Genomic DNA, 19,874 nt, shown 5'->3' on the forward strand with positions numbered 1-19,874 from the left:
GTAAGAAGGTATACACCTCTGCTACTCTGGCCATTAGGGCTTTAAGTTGCCAGTTTCATATGTTGAAGTATCAGCAGCATATTATGGGACGACTTAAACCGAAAATGTTAATTCCTGACTGTGCTTAACACAAAGATTTACAAGAGTTAATGCATTCTGCTGACCAAGCATGGTTTGCAATGTGGTTTTGATGCTTTAGAACCATCTTGCAGGGCTGCTGTCACTGGGTCTGTACTTAGAAGGCATGTTTGGCTTAAGGAACAAAACTTGACAGATCATGTTAAAGCTAAATTACTGGATGCACCTTTAAGCCAAGAGCGTCTTTTTGGCAACAAAGCAGTAGTAGTCCTCAAAAGAATAGAGGAAAAAGCTAAATCTATACAAACTGTTAGATTTTTTACAAGTACAGCCACCTAGATTCAGTAGGCACTGGCCTTCAAAGAACTGGTCTTTTCCAGTCCCTTCCAGACCTTCTCAGTCCAAACCCAGGTGCAGCAGACCACCAAGACTCCAGTCTCAGGCTATACACAGATCTAAGCAGTGGAAGGCTCCCACTTCCAAAGCAGGGAGTAGTAAGCCACCCCTCCTCACAGAAAAATGGCACAATGACATCCTTAACTCTTCCAAGCCTGGCTCAACTTCTTGCACCTTTAGGAGGAAAGCTTGCCCTGCATACAAAAATCTGGGAATTCATAACCCAAGACAAATGGGTTTTAAACATATAGGTTACAGATTCCAGTTCCACTCTCTCCCATCCCCAAGTGGATGGCCGGACCTCCCCCCAAACCAGTGGGCGAGGCCCAAAAACAAGTTCTCTCTCTCCTCAGTATCAAGGCTGTTCAACCTGTCCCAGCAGAACAAAGGGGACAAGGTTTCTATTCAAGACTGTTCCTGGTTCCCAGAAAAGAAAACTCCTGGCTTCCTATCGTGGACCTGTCTATCCTCAGCACCTTTCTGGTGGTTCCAAAATTCAAAATGCTAACTCTTCAACAGCTTTTTCCTATGCTAGCCAAGGATGCCTGGCTGGCAACCCTAGACTTAAAAGAAGCTTATCTGCACATCCCAATAAGGGAATCTTGCAGGAAATACCTACGCTTCAGGGCAGGCCCCATGCACTATCAGTTCTCTGCACTTCCCTTTGGCTTATCTACTGCACCCAGGGTATTCACAAAGTGCCTAGCTCCAGCCATTGCGTTTTGCAGGCAGAGAAATATTCAGATTTACCCATATTTGGGCGATTGTCCGATTCAGGCAGAGTGTCAGAACTTGCTATTACAACACCTGGCACATTTGTAAAGAAACTTCTAACTTCACTGGTGTACACCATCATTGAGAATAAATCACACCTATTACCCTGCCAACAGATTGTATTCCTGGGAGCAAGCTTGAACGCAACTTCCCAGATGGTATTCCTCACTCCAGAAAAACAAGTTTATTTGGCAACCTACTTCAGCCTACTGGCCACAAAAACCCAGCTATCTGCAAGGAAAATCCTGCAAGCCCTAGGGTTCATGGCCTCCTGCATTCTGTTAATTCCATATGCAAGACTGCATATGAGGAAACTTCAATGGTATCTAAAAAGTCTATGGTGTCAACATTCTCAGGACCTGGAAACAATGATTCTTATCATTCCTTGCCTAAGGGCAGAGTTCCTTTGGTAGGCAAAGTACTGCAAACACAAGGGACTCCCTTTCACTCTACCCCCTGCCACCCAAACCCTAACAATGGACGCATTAGGCTATGCATGGGGGGCTCACATGTTAGGGCAGTGCATTCAGGGCAAATGGAACCCAATACAGATGTACCTGCATATCAATCAAAAAGAAATGTTAGCTGTACAAAATTCTCCGACAGCCATCAAAGACCTTATTCTTCCAGGACAGCTATTGGTAAAGGCAGACTACACCACAGTTATGTGGTACATAAACAAGCAGGGGGGGGGGGGCATGCCTACCGTCTCTGCAGACTAGCAATTGAGCAACCAAGTGAACCTACAAGCTCAATTCCTGCCAGGCAAACTAAATTCACTGTCAGATGACTTAAGCAGAAATCTCATGGACCCACACGAATGGAAACTGGAACCCAAAATATTCAAGCTCTTGAGGAACAAATGGCAGACTCTAGAGGTAGACCTGTTTGCCTCCCCTCAGAACTACCAATTCTGCACCAGAACTCCCCACAGTCAAGCTTGGAAAGTCGATGCCCTGTCCTTTACCTGGGAAGGCCTCTCAGTTTATGCCTTCCCCCTTCTGCCACTCCTCTCGATGGTCCTACTAAAGATCAAACAGAACAAGCCAAGAACAATACTGATTGCACCGGACTGGCCACTCCAGCACTGGTGTGTACCCCCTTTTGTGCAGTCTGACAGTGTTACAACAATGGCATCTGCCCTAGACCCCTTCCCTGCTGTCCCAGCAGGCAAGCCAGATTCTGTACCCTCAGCTTCAAACCCTGAACCTTGCAGCCTGGTTAATCCCCTGAACTCACCTCTAACAACCATCAGTAAGCAGGTGTTGGATGTCGTTCCTGAGGCAAGGAGGCCTAGTACTAGAAAATCCTATTCAGAAAAGTGGAAAATATACTGTTCCTGGAGCCAGTGTCAGGGGATGGGGCACAACAGTGCCCAGTTTACCTCGTATTCCAGATTATTTAACAGAAATGCTCCACAAGGGTCGAACTTTCTCTCCAATTAAGATTCATGCCTCAGCCATATCAGCACATTATAATACTGAGCCCACCCCTCTTCTCTCATCCACTGCTAAAACAGTTCCTTAGGGGCCAAAAATTTCAGAACCACCACACCCCCCCCCAGGAGAGCTCCCACTCCAGCCTGGGACCTAAACTTTGTGTTGGAAAATCTTACCCCCCCCCCCCCCTTTGAACCAGCTGCTACAGCAGAGTTGAAATTCCTTTCTTGGAAAACAGCTTTACTTCTAGCCATCACTTCTGCAAGAAGAGTGTCTGAACTGCAGACCCTTAATGGCAGTGGAAAACTTAATTATCTTCCACGTGGACAGGGTTTCCCTCAGGACTAATCCATCATTTATGCCCAAGGTGGTATCTAGTGTGGCTCTGAACCAGTCCATTCATTTGTCTACTTTTTTCCCTAATCCCCAGAATAAAGGGGAAAGGATACTGCATTCCCTGGAGATGCACAGACTGCTTAGATTCTATTTGGACAGGACTAAGCCTCTCAGAAAATCTGATCAGCTGCTAGTCAGCTTTGATGCAGGGGCAGAGGGGAAGGCCATTTCAAAGCAAACCATTTCCAAATGGACAGCACATTGCATCCATTTCTGCTACAAGCACAATAGAAAGCCTACCTCACAGGGGGTAAGAACACAATCCACCAGGGCTGCATCTACCTCTACTGCATTTCTCAGAGGAATCCCTACCAGGGACATCCTGGAAGCTGCAACCTGGAGTTCTGTACATACTTTCCCCAAGCATTACCACTTGCCTATTTTTTCTAAATTCAGAGCTGGATTTCCCACAGCAGTTTTACAGGGCCTGATTGCTAGCCCTAATGCATTTTAACTACCTCCACCCTTCCTTAGCTTTGGGAATCAACCCAAATGTGATGACTGCAACAGTGAAACATGAAGAACATAGTACACTTGTGTACACTTACCATAAATGTAGATGTTCGTGTATTCACTGTTGCAGTCCTAGTTACCCTCCCTCCAGTCCACTGACTTCTCTTGACTTTTACCTATCCCATTGGTGTGTAATGTATTATATTATGTGCATTTGCTTTTTGCTGGGGGTGTTCCATACCATATTATTGCTCCCTACTGTGGGGGCACCTGACATCTGGGGCAAGAAAAACTGATGTAATGGCGTTGGCTGAATGTTTTATACCCCTGACGACCTGACGTCATGGAAGACGCGACAGCATCCGACGCAGAAATCCCAAGACTTTGATATTCAGGCTGACTGAGGGCTACCTGCAGGCAGATAACCCAAATGTGATGACTGCAACAGTGAATACACATGGACATCTACATTTATGGTAAGTGTACACAACTGTACTTTTAGTATGAGAACTGAATATGTCATGTTATGTTGACCAAGATGTATTTTGCAGCTCTACAACGGTAAAATGTTATTTCTGCCTTACTTTTAAAATAAATAAATTGAGGTGGGGGGGGGGGATCTCAGACTTAACAATAGTAGTATAATTATTGGGTTTGTTTTTCTCTTTTTTTCCAGCATTTGAGTTTTTCTGTTTAGACTACATTAATTTCTACTTATTTATTTTGCTTGTGGGGTTAATTTCATAAGTTGGTACCTATATCTCTAATGGACACAGGCAGCATGTAAATGTAAATGGTTTTATCTCACAAGCTCCTGCTTACATTTATTAAGGATACCAGAAGTTTTCAGAGATTTGGGATGCATGGCTAGGCTTAAAAATGCCCTAGTGGTTATTAGCCTAGTATATAGATATGAACCTGTAAGACACAGTGAGGTGTGTTATTGTTTGTTGTACCTATGATGCTAAAAAGTAATTGGAGCAAACACTTTTGCCTTATTATGCATCTGAAAATAGTCATTAAGTACTTCTTACTCAAATGATCAAAATACCAATGAGGTGCAAAAAGCCAAGATCAGTAGTTAGGGTTCTTCTTCATTCAACCATCATTTTAATATTGAAAATATTTAGTGGGTGAACACATACTTGGGGAGAGCAAAAATTTCCAATGGGGCCACAAAGCAAAAGCTTGCTTGATTTTGATTTGCATTTTGAATGCAGACTGTGAAACAGGCCTCAAGATTCGTATCTCTCTGTCTCTCTCACTCTCTGGTTTAAAGCAGGTGTTAGGAAAGTTACCACGGGGATAACCGGCCTGTGGCAGCCAAGCATTGATATTTGCATTGCTTTTGATCATTTGTCAGTCCGTCTTGTCTTTGTGAAGCAAACTTCACCAAACATTGGATTGTTCACCTGCTAATTATTTTCCTTCTCATATTGCAACAATGGTTGTTAAAGGAAAATCATAACTGCTGATTTTGGCTTACAGCATTTAATTGGTGTGCTAGATTATTTGTACCTGAATTGCTTTTTGTGATTGTTTTGGGTTTGTGCACACAGTTGAAGTGAGGTTGCAGTGTTTTCCGATTGCTTATCGGACAGTAAATGACAGCTCACTGTATGTTATGTCTTGTTTATAGCTGCATCTGTGCATTGTTAAACATGTAAAATGCATTAATATGATTCTTTTCTAAAGAAATATTTGTAATGAAAGCAGTGCTGCTAGGTTTCTATAGTATGGTGTGTTTGGTATTATACTAGTTCCATTTCTAGAGCTTTGAGATATTGCGTACATTGTTTTCAGAACAGCTGAATATTAGCCTCGCCATAAAGATGAGAGCAAGACTTGTTCCTTTACAGCTGCACCTTTATCACAAGAGTTGTGGCTCTCTAGGTCTCCATTAGGAGATTTTAAACATTTTCGTAGTGAAATTAGTGAGCTTCAAATCATTTGAACTGGTAAGGATGTGAAAAAGTAGTGCCCCTTAGCAGTAAAGCCTCTCTGTATCTGCAGACAGATTTCTATTGTCATGAAACCTTTGTAATAATTTCTGTGTTCCCTTATGTTTTCATACATGGTTTAGTTTCCTCCCACATCTCAAGAACATGTTATTGGTAAACAGGTGAATATCCACCTTACCTGTAGATGTGCATGCTTTGTGTGAATGTTTGAGTACATCCAGTAATGGACTTATGTTTCATCCTAGATCAACTCTTAGACATGTACCCACTAATTTTTGTGATAGGCTGCGGCTCTCTTACAGTTCAGAATAGGTTAAACTGGTTATGGAGAGCTGATTACTGTAGACTTTATTTCATTATTTAACTCAGCATTAAATGGCACATCAAAATGCTTCCTACGTAATCTCTCTGGTCACTTTTGTTTAGAAGCATTCTTCAAGGTCTGTTCTTCTGTATAATGTATAAAGGTAGGCTGTCTTTGAGAGCCTTGAGAAATGCTTGTCACTTTCCTTATTTATATGCATCACATTATCATTTACTTCACTTTGTGCAGATGATAATACAGAAGAACTGCAATCAGAACTGGAAGAAATGAAAGAGGCTGTGGAAGAAAAGAGCAAAGAAGCTGATGAAAACATGGAAAAGTACTGTAATCTGATTGTAAACTACCACAAATTAGAGGAAACACATGAAATGTTAAAAACTAGAGTTGCTTTACTAAGCAGTCAGCTTAAGAAATCAGAGCCACTTGGGTGTAGCACTAATGCGAAAAGTTCAAGCACCTCCGCAAGCCCATCTAAAAGGTTTTCAGACAACAGGAGGAGATCACCCAGAGATCACGGAAGTGGTGCTTTTAAAAGGCAAAGAGGAGATGAGTCTGCAGAAGACGAAAATATAGAAAATCAGCCAGGATCTGACAACAGTGTGCCTAAGAGAGTCAGAATTGGAAGTGGCAGTGACAGGATTCTAACCTCGGCCGTTCGTGGTACCAATGAATATGAGCCACAGGACCTTGCAAAGGATCTGAAGAAAGGTGAGCTGGTGTCAGTAGTTCAAAACTTACCATTTTTTAATCTGTTTTTAATAAAATTTGCTCAGCCCATTACATGTTTCGTTTTAAACAACCCTACAAGTTTGTTAAAGAATTGCTTTTCATGTGGGCAGATAAGTCCCGAATCATTTGATTTTCACTGATTTGAAGTCATTTGGAAGCTAGATCTCCATAGCTTTTTAAGGAACAGCAGAATTTTTATTAATCAGTGACTTGGTAACTAAGTGTAGAATGGTCTAAAATTGAGATCTGATTAATTGGTGCTATGACACTAAAAATAAATATGCTGCAATTCCATGATGCTGTTGGTCATAGGGATTGTGTAGCATGGTCTAAAATTGAGATCTGATTAATTGGTGCTATGACACTAAAAATAAATATGCTGCAATTCCATGATGCTGTTGGTCATAGGGATTGTGTAGCATGGTCTAAAATTGAGATCTGATTAATTGGTGCTATGACACTAAAAATAAATATGCTGCAATTCCATGATGCTGTTGGTCATAGGGATTGTGTAGAATGGTCTAAAATTGAGATCTGATTAATTGGTGCTATGACACTAAAAATAAATATGCTGCAATTCCATGATGCTGTTGGTCATAGGGATTGTGTAGCATGGTCTAAAATTGAGATCTGATTAATTGGTGCTATGACACTAAAAATAAATATGCTGCAATTCCATGATGCTGTTGGTCATAGGGATTGTGTAGCATGGTCTAAAATTGAGATCTGATTAATCGGTGCCATGACACTAAAAATAAATATGCTGCAATTCCATGATGCTGTTGGTCATAGGGATTGTGTAGCATGGTCTAAAATTGAGATCTGATTAATTGGTGCTATGACACTAAAAATAAATATGCTGCAATTCCATGATGCTGTTGGTCATAGGGATTGTGTACCAAGTGTTCTGTTTTTCAAGATAGTCTTCCTTCCCTGTGGTTTGTAATGCAACACAACCAGTGTGGCTGCCTCCATTTCTTGTATTGCAGCAAAAGCCCACACCATGCTTTAAGGGAAGGAGCATGCAGTCAGAAGTTCAGTGCTCTTCCTCTGCCTGTTTGTTGCAACTAAAACTTATGTAACTTGCCTACACATTGAGCTTTGCTACCAGACATATAGGGCACCATAACTGCAATCCTGAACATAATGCTTCTAAGTAATGGACAATGTCCTTCTCTTCCTATGTTGCAGTATTCTTAGTGTGAGATTCCTCACCTCAGGCGACCCGAACATCGGTTCCTATACAAAAGCTTAAGCCTGGCTTAAACTAGGGAACATTAAATGTGATGTCTGCACGTGCAGACCTCAGAACTTTTCAGCCACGGTCGACCGTCACATCGATCACTTCACTGCTGTACTTTGAAGACATCTAAAGCTAAGTACCCTGTTGGGGATTTAGTTTTAATTCTTGCTTAAGCTGGGTTTGCTGTACCCAACCATTAGCCGATGTCCTCTAAGAAATAGCCGATGTCCTCTAAGAAGAGTAAATGCCGATGCGGGCGACAGATTCTGCATAAGGATACGCGTGACCATTGCTTTTTCTGCCTGGGCCGAGAGCACGACCATGCCTCTTGCTCCATTTGTCAGTCATTTGTACCCAAGACATTCCAAAGCCGTCTGGCTTCCTTAAATCTATATCTAGAAAACCAGAGGCTCAAAGAGCTAGCGCTCAAGATGGATCCCGAGTCGGCCACCCTAGTGGAACCACCACGGAAAAAGGTCAAGGTCCCAAGGCCTAGCACTTCTGCCTCTCTGCCATCAGACGTCCCGCCAGCTTCCAATTTAGGAGTTGAGGGACATCCGTTAGAGCAGTCTACTTCGGTGACTCCCCTCAAGGAAGCCACTTTGGAAGTAACGGTCAGCACATCCACGGAGATGGTGCAGATTTCAGTTTCTACCAATGTCTAGGGGGAACCAGATAATTCCAGACGACTGACCAGACCAGGAGGCCATTACCTGAAACCCCTACTCCTGTCTAGGTCCTTGAATCCAGGACGACTTCTAAGACTACTCCTTTGAAAAGGAAGAAGAAAATTAAACATCTGCCCTCCACCCACAAAGGGAGTTCCAGACTGTCAATCCTTCACCAACTCCTCGATGCAGGCCTTCATGGCCCTTAGGCCCATGACCTTCCACCATTCCTGTTCTCAGTCCTAGGCCTGCCTCAGCTGCTTCTCTCCTCCTTCCCACTGCTCATGAAGGGAAGAACAGGAGGCTTGCTAATCATCTTCAGATGAATCCATTACTTATTCATCTTAAATTGCCTCTCTACTAGAATATTATTCCCCTGATGGACGAATCCATAGAAGGGGACTCTCGACCAGAGGATATCATCTCTGGGGAGACCATCACAAAGATGAAAGAATACTTTAAATGGGACACTTCCCTAATAACTGAAACTCACGAGATACTTTGAGTTACTCCAAGTGGAATCTCCCTCCCCTTCAACCATCCCACCAGTTATTCTTGCCTACCTTGATGCATTCTCTTCAGCATCTAAAAACCCAGACTGATAACCTCCTGCCCCTAAGAGACATGGCCATTTCTATAAAGTACCAGATGAACAAAAATTCCTGGAGTCCACCCCTGGTAGACACAGCAATGATTGCTGTATCCCCTGACAAGCAGTCAAGACAGATTCCTTCATAGTCTCTTTTGCCTAAGGATAAAGATAGTAAAAACATGGACAGGATAGGCAAGGAGCTTTATACTGCATCCACCCTAGCCTTCAGAGCTATCAACTACCAAACCCATATGATAAAATATACTTTGGACCTTGAATCCCAAGCTTCTACTCTCCTGTCATTCACACTGTGACTGTCCTAGCAAGACAGAGGTAGCATCAAAACTGTCCCTGACTTCTCAAGTGGCAAGGCATTCCATTAGATGCAGTTATGATGCAACAGAGTCCTCTGCAAGGTCCGCAGCTCCTCCATCAGTACTTCGCAGATACTATTGGCTACGGCTTCAACCCCTACCAGAGGGTTTCAAGACAAAATCCTAGATGTCCTTCTAGACCACAACCTCCTGTTTGGTAAACAATCTGCTGACCTCTTTAAAAACCTTCGGGAGAAAAGTAAAGAACTTGAAGACTTCAAAAACCTGCTGGTGTCTCCCATTCCTAAATATTACAGAAATTACCCTGCTAAGACTACATTTGCCGGGAGGACACCCTCCTCTGCTACCCCATTCTCTTCCAGGCATAGGAGAGGAACCAGGAGACAGACCACCTTCAGACCAGCAGCCTCACAGCCTATTCAAAGACAGCCCTTTCATGATAGAAATGGCTCCAACGATGTGTGGCTGCCTTGCCCACCTCCCCTTATCAGCCCACCTCTCCCATTGCCTCCCCCTTTGGAGATCCATCACCTCAGACCGCTGGGTGCTGGCAATAGTACAAGAGGGATATTTCCTCTTTTGGAAGGTAAAGCCCTTTACAAAGGGCATTCCATTCCCCCAAAAAAATCAACTGCACCTTATTCCTCAGGTCCTATAGGAGCTTCTGAACCTAGAAACTATAGAACCTGTCCCCCCAGGACAGAAAAGGAAAAGGCTTTTACTCAAGATGATTTCTGATGATCAAAAAAGATGGCACTTGGAGGCCAATACTGGATCTATCCTTTCTAAACCTATTCTTAAAAGTTCCATCATTCATTATGTTATCCCTAAAAACCCTTCTTCCACTATTGCCAGCCCAGGCCTTTACGGCCACACTCAATCTGAAGGAGGCTTACCTCCATATCCCCATAAAACCCTCCCACAGGCAATACTTGCATTTTACTGGGCCCTGTTCACACTTTCAAATTACAGCCTTGCCCTTTGGTTTATCTACTGCACTCGGGGTATTCACAAAATGCCTAGCTCCAGCTATAGCCTTTTGCAGAACCAAAGGTGTCCAAATTTATCCCTACATAGAAGACATTCTCATTCTAGCAGAAAGAGAGGACACCTTACAAAATGATCTGCAGTTCACCATCTCCCTTCTTCAGAGCCTGGGGTTCACTGTCAGCATCCCAAAATTATCCCTAACCCCTCAGCAGGACAAAATCTTTCTGGGCTGCAGGATCAGAACAGACTTAATGCGGACATTCTTCCCTCAGGACAAAGTTCTCTCCCTCTCTACCCACTTCCAAAGCCTAATGCAGGTTCAACAAATATCTGCAAGACAATTCTTGCGGGTCCTGGGGCTAATGGCAGCCATAATCCCTATGCTGCCTTTGGCCAGAATGCATATGCAGAAACTATACTGGTACTTGAAGAATATGTGGTCCCAACACGAACACCCTCTAGAGTTTCAGATTACACTCTCTTTGCCCTGTCTCAAAGCAGAATTAAGGTGGTGGATTCAACAAATCCTAATGAACTCAGACCTTCCACTTCAACCTCCCTCCCCAACCCAGCACATGCATAAAGATGCATCAGACCTAGGGTGGGGGGCTACCATGAAGGGCCTCGTGATACAGGAGACCTTGTATCCTACCCTCCAAAAGAAATATATCAATATGAGGGAAATGACAGCAATCCATTTGGCCCTGAAAGCCTTTCTCCCAATCCTGCAACCAGGCCCCCTGCAAATCTTCACAGACAATGCCACAGTCATGTGGTACCTCAACAAACGAGGAGGGACCAAGTCCTACCTCCTTTGCAGGAAAATCCAAATTTGGGAGCTTCCCTCCATAAATAACTTATCCCTGCAGGCAACATACATTCCTTCCCAGGACAACCAGCAAGCGGATGTTCTCAGCAGAACATCTTCTCTACAGCATGAGTAGATGCTGAACAGGGACATTTTTCTAGACCTTGTCCACCGGTGGGGCGCACACCTCAGGTAGATTTGTTTGCCTTCCGCCAGAGCAGCAAGTTGAAGAAATTCTGCACCAAGGATCACTCTCCACTTGCCTGGAGGGTAGATGCCTTCAGCATTCCATGGAAGGGGCAGTTTCTATATACATTTCCACCCTTCCCTCTCATTCAGAAAGTCGTCCTGAAGATCAGGAAAGACAAACCCAAAATCTTGCTAGTGACTCCCTACTGGCCAAGGCAGCACTGTTTCCCCCTACTGCTTTCACTAGCCAAGGGCAATGAACACAGGTTACCCCACAAGGTGGACCTACTCCCACAACAGTAGGGATCTCTCATTCACCCTCGCCTACAGATGTTAGGTCTAACACTCTGTGTGGTAAACCTTTAATTCCTTTCAGACATCACTACTCTGAGGACATGCTTTTAGTCCTGAGGGAGGCCAGGAAACCTACTACAAGGAGATCCTACATGTCAAAATGGAAAAGATTCTCCAAGTGGCATCTCAATAGGCACAGGGATCCCTTTCAAGCGGCTACCCTCTAGTCCTTACTTGTGTGTGTGACCTTATCAAGGCTGGCCTTTCATACTCCTCAGTGAAAGTCCACCCATCTGCAATCTCTTCCTGCTTACCACTAGAACCCCCTGTACTAGCCAGGATAGATGTTAAATTATTCCTGAAAGGGGTCTTGCACATCAGACCACCAAGAAAACCTGTCACACCTCCTTGGGACGTAAACGTCATCCTGGAAAAATTCACACTGCCTCCATTCGAACCACCTAGTGCTGCAACACTCCAAATGTGCACATGGAAGTTTGTACTGCTGTTGGCCCTACCTCTGCTAGAAGGGTGTCAGAGTTGCAAGCTCTTCTGGCCTGCTTCACCCTACACCATCTTTCACAAGGATAGGGTGAACCCTACACACTAGCTCCTTCTTCATGCCAAAGGTGGTCAAAGAGCTGTTCTTAAACCAATCCATTCACCTGCCCACCTTCTTCCCCTCTCCCACTAATGACATTGAGAGGAAATTTCATTCCCTGGATGTGCACAGACAACTAAGGTTTTATTTAGACAAAACTAAGTCCATCAGAAAATCCAACCAACTATTTGTATCCTTCCACCCCCAGAGCCTTGGGCAAGGCAGTCTCCAAACAAACCATTTCCTATTGGATAAGAAAAAACTATTGGCCAGAATGCATATGCAGAAACTATACTGGTACTTGAAGAATATGTGGTCCCAACACGAACACCCTCTAGAGTTTCAGATTACACTCTCTTTGCCCTGTCTCAAAGCAGAATTAAGGTGGTGGATTCAACAAATCCTAATGAACTCAGACCTTCCACTTCAACCTCCCTCCCCAACCCAGCACATGCATAAAGATGCATCAGACCTAGGGTGGGGGGCTACCATGAAGGGCCTCGTGATACAGGAGACCTTGTATCCTACCCTCCAAAAGAAATATATCAATATGAGGGAAATGACAGCAATCCATTTGGCCCTGAAAGCCTTTCTCCCAATCCTGCAACCAGGCCCCCTGCAAATCTTCACAGACAATGCCACAGTCATGTGGTACCTCAACAAACGAGGAGGGACCAAGTCCTACCTCCTTTGCAGGAAAATCCAAATTTGGGAGCTTCCCTCCATAAATAACTTATCCCTGCAGGCAACATACATTCCTTCCCAGGACAACCAGCAAGCGGATGTTCTCAGCAGAACATCTTCTCTACAGCATGAGTAGATGCTGAACAGGGACATTTTTCTAGACCTTGTCCACCGGTGGGGCGCACACCTCAGGTAGATTTGTTTGCCTTCCGCCAGAGCAGCAAGTTGAAGAAATTCTGCACCAAGGATCACTCTCCACTTGCCTGGAGGGTAGATGCCTTCAGCATTCCATGGAAGGGGCAGTTTCTATATACATTTCCACCCTTCCCTCTCATTCAGAAAGTCATCCTGAAGATCAGGAAAGACAAACCCAAAATCTTGCTAGTGACTCCCTACTGGCCAAGGCAGCACTGTTTCCCCCTACTGCTTTCACTAGCCAAGGGCAATGAACACAGGTTACCCCACAAGGTGGACCTACTCCCACAACAGTAGGGATCTCTCATTCACCCTCGCCTACAGATGTTAGGTCTAACACTCTGTGTGGTAAACCTTTAATTCCTTTCAGACATCACTACTCTGAGGACATGCTTTTAGTCCTGAGGGAGGCCAGGAAACCTACTACAAGGAGATCCTACATGTCAAAATGGAAAAGATTCTCCAAGTGGCATCTCAATAGGCACAGGGATCCCTTTCAAGCGGCTACCCCTCTAGTCCTTACTTGTGTGTGTGACCTTATCAAGGCTGGCCTTTCATACTCCTCAGTGAAAGTCCACCCATCTGCAATCTCTTCCTGCTTACCACTAGAACCCCCTGTACTAGCCAGGATAGATGTTAAATTATTCCTGAAAGGGGTCTTGCACATCAGACCACCAAGAAAACCTGTCACACCTCCTTGGGACGTAAACGTCATCCTGGAAAAATTCACACTGCCTCCATTCGAACCACCTAGTGCTGCAACACTCCAAATGTGCACATGGAAGTTTGTACTGCTGTTGGCCCTTACCTCTGCTAGAAGGGTGTCAGAGTTGCAAGCTCTTCTGGCCTGCTTCACCCTACACCATCTTTCACAAGGATAGGGTGAACCCTACACACTAGCTCCTTCTTCATGCCAAAGGTGGTCAAAGAGCTGTTCTTAAACCAATCCATTCACCTGCCCACCTTCTTCCCCTCTCCCACTAATGACATTGAGAGGAAATTTCATTCCCTGGATGTGCACAGACAACTAAGGTTTTATTTAGACAAAACTAAGTCCATCAGAAAATCCAACCAACTATTTGTATCCTTCCACCCCCAGAGCCTTGGGCAAGGCAGTCTCCAAACAAACCATTTCCTATTGGATAAGAAAAAACTATCTGCTTCTGCTACTCCCACCATGACAAAGACCTACTCCAGGGAGAAAGAGCTCACTCTACCCAGGGCTGTAGCATCCTCCAAAGCCTTACTCAAAGGCTTGGACATAGCATCCATTCTGGAAGTAGCCACTTGGTCCACTATACACACTTTCACCAGACACTAAAAATTGGAACACGTCTCCAGAGCCAGGGCAGGGTTTGCTAGGGCAATCCTGCAGAGCTTTCTGGAATTGGCTACATCTACCTCCACCCTTCCTTCTAACTAAGCTGTGGCACTGTCCCACACTAAGAATACTGCAACATAAGAAGAGCAGGACATAGAATAGTTGTGTAAACTCTTACCATAACCATATATATTCTCCTCTTCCATGTTGCAGTTACCCCCCCATCTATCCCCCTTTTTCCTATTGACCTGTCTAAAGGACACCTTGGGGCACCCCCTAGACTACAGTCAGACTAACCAGAAAATGGCAATTTGCACCTCTTGTTGACATCATTTGAGACACTCTACTGGACTGTCCATCTGGGCATTTAAGTTCTGAGGTCTGTCTTTAAGGTCCCTGGTTTATGGCCCTACGTGTGATGTCCCATGCACCTACAGCAGCCAGGCTTAAGCTTTTGTATAGGGGCCGACGTTCGGGTTGCCTGAGGCGGGGAGTCCCACACTAAGAATACTGCAACATGGAAGAGGAGGACATCTATGGTTATGGTAAGATTTTACACAACTATTATATGCTAATGGAGGTTTACATCATGGCCTTTTTTTTCTTTTCTAGCCTCCTACCCAGGTAGGAGAGTGATGGATATTGCTTGCCATCACCTGCTCTCCAGCCCATGCAAATTATTTCACCACACAAGCATGGTATGTCCATGGAAATCAGACTTCTAGCTCTCTTAAGGCAATTCATTCTTCATTAACCTGTAGGACTTTATATGCAGCAATTGCTCACTTTAATGGAAATAAGTTGAACGAACTATGTAATCAGCTGTCCTTCCCATAATAGTCCAGCTCTCTCTTCTCTTTTTTTCTAGTTTCTTCCCACCACTAAAGGTGTTCATTTGGATCCTAACAGCCTAGGATACTTTGTTCCTCATTGAGGAAAATATTTCCTTACCCACTGTTATGGTGGTGTCACTCTAGGTTGTTGGCCATATGTACCTCATGCTTCAAGCTTTGCTTTCCTACAAATTGAATTAACTTTTGCTGTAGCTGGTTGGTGCTTTTCTTGCTTCATGATGAACATATGTGGCTACAGCTTAATTTGTGGGTTTACTATCAAATGCTCGAAAATCACAACCGCGAATAGTGATTTCCGCCATGCATATCCTCGACTCATTAATATTAAGTAGGTTGTAAGGTCGACGCAGCAAAATCAACAATGTTCTGTCGATATTAATGTTGGCAGCTGCCATTGCCAGCCATACTTCATGTCCCTGCCTTGTGTACGTCCTTCTGAATGGACGTACACATGAACGTCGACATTGACTGTCGCTCCTACCATGTTCGAGGTGGAGCCTGTCGTGTAACTGAATGTCGACATTTTGATTGTAAACCTAATTTGTGTACCGAGTCTTAGTCATACTGGGTGTTTGTTGCTCAGAGCTTCATCCTGTAGAAATCTCTCTCTTACTCGTACATTTTCCATTTTGCCAGTTAAAGTTGACACATTTTTGGTCATTTGGCGTTTCTTTGATTGTTAGCTTGTAGGTATGCATATTTTTTGACAGGAGCCCTCACCCATCTTTTCCACCTCCTGTGGTCATAGCTTTGTTGAATTTGAGTTGTCTTCTGCATTGTCCACTTCTACCATATCTTGCGGATCTTCCTGCCTTTCCTTTCTAGGCTGAGGTTCTTTCACCCGTCTAGTTAGACTTGGCAGATTTGACCAAGGTTGTTCTCCAACAATGGCAGAAAGCTTCTTTGAGCCTGTCCTTTCTTAGTTCAAGAGGAGTTAAGTTGGGCTCTTTGCCTTCCTTTTGGTTTGTCTGAATTCACAGAATCCTTATGTTTTGCTCCCTAGGTGTGAAAACTGCAGTATATGTTGTCACATTTCTCTGGTTTCCTATTGTCATTTTCACTGGTAATAGTGGGCAGTGCTACCTCCATCAAGTCCCATTCCTGCTCCATCTGGTTTCTTCACAGTCCAGAGTGGTCCAACATTTATTTTATCTATTTAACATTCATTTCCTGTGAAACTCCGACTTGGACAGAGCCCATTTTCAGCGGAGGCCCAAGGAGAAATGCTTCAGAGACATGTCTATGTGGGAGGAAACCCACGCAGACACAGGAGGACATGCAGACTTCGGATAGAAGGCAGCCCAGCCAAGAATTGAACCAGATGACCTCTTGCTGTGAGGCAACGGTGCTAACTGCTGCACCACTGAGCCACACATTGGTGCAAATAGTGGAGTTTGATGATCAAGAGCCAGTTCTGGATCTGTACATCAACTCCTGCAATACCTGCGCTGGTTATACATGGGACATGATGCTAACCAGGCCAGTGTTTGTACACCCTATGTTGACTGACCACCCAATACTGAATTCAGTGGTACAAGCATTCTCTACACCCATGTCGGTTGCCCTTCTTTTAAAGGGTCAAATGTAGGTTGTGCACGCTGCTCTGATGAGAGCCTCCTGAGGAGTGCCAAGTTTAATCCCATAGGTAGTGGATTGGGGAGCTTCCCCTTCTAGAACTTTCTACCCATCAACTAAAACATCTCACTAGACTACTGATTTCCCCCTCTCCATTTTCCACCCAATAAGTTTAGCCAGCTCTAATACTAAAGAGCAGCTGACTACACTAGTAAGAGACTGCAAAAGGAAAAAAATCAAAGTACAAGAACTTGTCTGTGAGCTTGTCCTATCAGAACTGAAAAGTTTTGTTATATGCAATATTACTAATGGTGAAGAAAATAGTTGTATGTAGTATTTGACAGAAGTGAAAGCTATTTAGCCCCCATTTTCAGTAGTAATTGACTGTTTTTACTTCAAGCTCATGTTTGGATCTCATAATTTTCTCCAAATGTTTGTAATTTTCCTGTCTTATTATGTTAATCAACTGTTACTAAATCTGTGAATATTTGTTTTGATCCTACAGTTTCTGTGAATCTGCCTGTGGTTTGCAGAGTTTTTCTCCCCCCATGCCACTGCTGAAAAAGGGTTGCTTTCCCTATGAACAGATGCAACTACAAGAATTAAAAGTAATAAATATCTAGCAACAATTGTCCTTGTCTTCAGATGTGGAAGATTTCCACAGGAGCCCTACATCTGAAGCCTTCCACTTTGTAGCACATTTCCCCATTGATAGATTGGTAAGTAAGGGAAGGGGTCTAGTTCTCCATCCCTTCTCTGCCATGAGACAAAGTTGATGTAGAATAGAGAGCAGGGTATCTGTCAGAGATGTCTGCTTCCAAAACATTAGATTATAGCTCCTGTGTTGCCTCTCCATCCTAGTTTGGGTAGATGGGGAGAATGTAAGGGAAATACAGTTCGGTTCTCTTTGTCTATCACTTAGATTATGCTTTATTATGCCTTCCTTTCAAGTACTTTTTTGTTTGGTGGAGACTGGGGTGGCAAGGGGGTACAGGTCCTGGACTCCCTTTTCCTCCTCTTGCCTTCAGACACACTGACTTGTGCCTGCTATCACCTTATTGGAGTATGCTTTAGAAACATTGTTATTCTGGGACATCTGGAGAACTTCACAGTTCACCTCTCCATGTAGTTTTGATCCTATAGCACTTAGTGCATTTCTCTCTCTCTCTCTCTCTCTTTTTTTTTTTTTTTTTGCATAAAAGTTACCCTGTACACACACCCTCCCATCGCAGACTGGCCAGGGGCAACTTGGCAGACAGGGTACGTGATCTAGGGACAGGTGTTGGCCATGGACCCCAAGGCATCATTTCTATTCAAAGCTGCAAGTAGGGTCTGCTTCTCATGTTAATCTTGATTGCTCCTGGTGGGAACTTCACTTTGTGGTGGTGGTTGTAAAGTAGCTGTGATTGCTGAATATGTTGAGGCGTAGCAGTCCAATGCGGAATTGTAGCTAAGGTGGACAAAGGTGGCAGCTGTCCCATGCACAAGTTGGTAAGGGGTGTGTTTGGGAAATGCAGTTGATTGTTAGATCAGTGCTAGCCTTTATTTCCATATTGACATTTCTGAATGCCAGTATAAAAATTAATGCCTTTACTCCTTTTTGCAGTTAGAACACTGGATAGTTGGAACTGAAGCACTTCAGCGCATTGTGTGTGGTATTTGTTGTTGTAGCACGTCATTTGCTGTTAATGCAGCCACAGTTTTTGAAAGGCAATTTCTTAAGGCCTTTTTTGCACAGGTAATGAAGAACGGAGCTGGTTCGGAGCACCAGATCGCCATTCACCTTAAATGGGGGTTGGTGGTCCGAGATGGTATTTGGGAGTAGCCAGGGACTTTTTTCTGACCTCTGGTTTTGTCTGAATATTTGTATGTGACTTATGTTCTAGAAATTAGATTTCTTTTGGTGGTCCCCTCCAAGAAACACTGTTTAGATTTCCTTGGGTTTGGAGCAGTCCTCAAATGTGGTGACACTTCCTGATGTATTGAGGTCACCAGTCACACCTTTAGAGGACCTCTTGGACTGTAATCAATTTCACTGGAGTTGGTCATTTGTATTTCATAACTCCTTGCTATGTATTGGTGTTGAGGAATCCATCATTGGCTGATGTCATAATGAGATGGGCCGTTGAGTGTATGGTCCATTTATATGAAAGAAAAGCAGCAACTATGGTGATATCTCTTTGTGGTCTTTAGCTTGGACTCCTCCTGTGAGAATTTAAGCTGAACCAAGACAACACCAGTACCTTATTCTGCAGGATGGCCTTACATTAAGTTCCATTTCTGTTTAAGCTGAGGTAGCCTTAAAAGGACAGCATATGCTTTCTTGTTAGATGGGTTTATATACATTTTGTTTTGCAGGCATTGTAATACATTTCCCCTGTCTGTCAGGGTTCCATAATGGTATTGTCTTTCATGAAAATTGTTCTAATTTGGGAGTTTGTGGTCCAGGAAGGTCATCCCAGCTGAGTGAGAGCAGAATCACTGTAGACAGCTGTTCGATACTTGCTCTTCTTAGGACTTCTAAGCTGGCAGAGCAGTAGATTTTATATTAAAGTCTGGACCTTTTCCTGGACCCCAGTATTCATGAATGTTTCCCAAATTAGCCACCTAAGAGCATTAACTAGGGACTGTGATTAACAAAAATTAACCTTCTTGGCTGCTACAAACATGTACTTTTACAGTAGGACTAGATGTAGTTGGAGAATTCTGGCTTTGCAAGTAAACCTTCCTTCTATTTCCCTGGTTGGATAGATAAAGATTTATGATCTCTGCTGCTTCCATTGTTCAAGAGTGAAAAATGAAGGAGAAAGCTGTTTGGTATTGTGGAAAAGTGCTTATTTATTTTTATTTTACATTTGTTTACCAGGAATAGTCCAACTGAGCTGACTTATCCCTTTTTCAGCGGAGGCCAGGGGAGAAGAGCTCCAAGACATTAATAGAGTACAACAGATAATTACAGAAACATGCAATTCAA

General features: G+C 43.7%; 1 protein-coding gene across 1 annotated transcript in view; it reads left to right on the top strand.

Annotated features, from left to right (window-relative positions):
- The window catches only part of CENPF (centromere protein F), a 1,545,100-nt gene that overhangs the window by 1,349,607 nt on the left and 175,619 nt on the right, over window positions 1–19,874 (top strand). The window contains exon 16 of the mRNA XM_044061312.1: window positions 6,051–6,530. Within this exon, the coding sequence (XP_043917247.1) occupies window positions 6,051–6,530 (480 nt within the window). The remainder of the gene's footprint in view (window positions 1–6,050; window positions 6,531–19,874) is intronic.

Source organism: Protopterus annectens, chromosome 1.part0, assembly GCF_019279795.1.
Source record: "Protopterus annectens isolate FY-2018-M chromosome 1.part0, PAN1.0, whole genome shotgun sequence".
Lineage (NCBI taxonomy): Eukaryota > Metazoa > Chordata > Ceratodontiformes > Protopteridae > Protopterus > Protopterus annectens.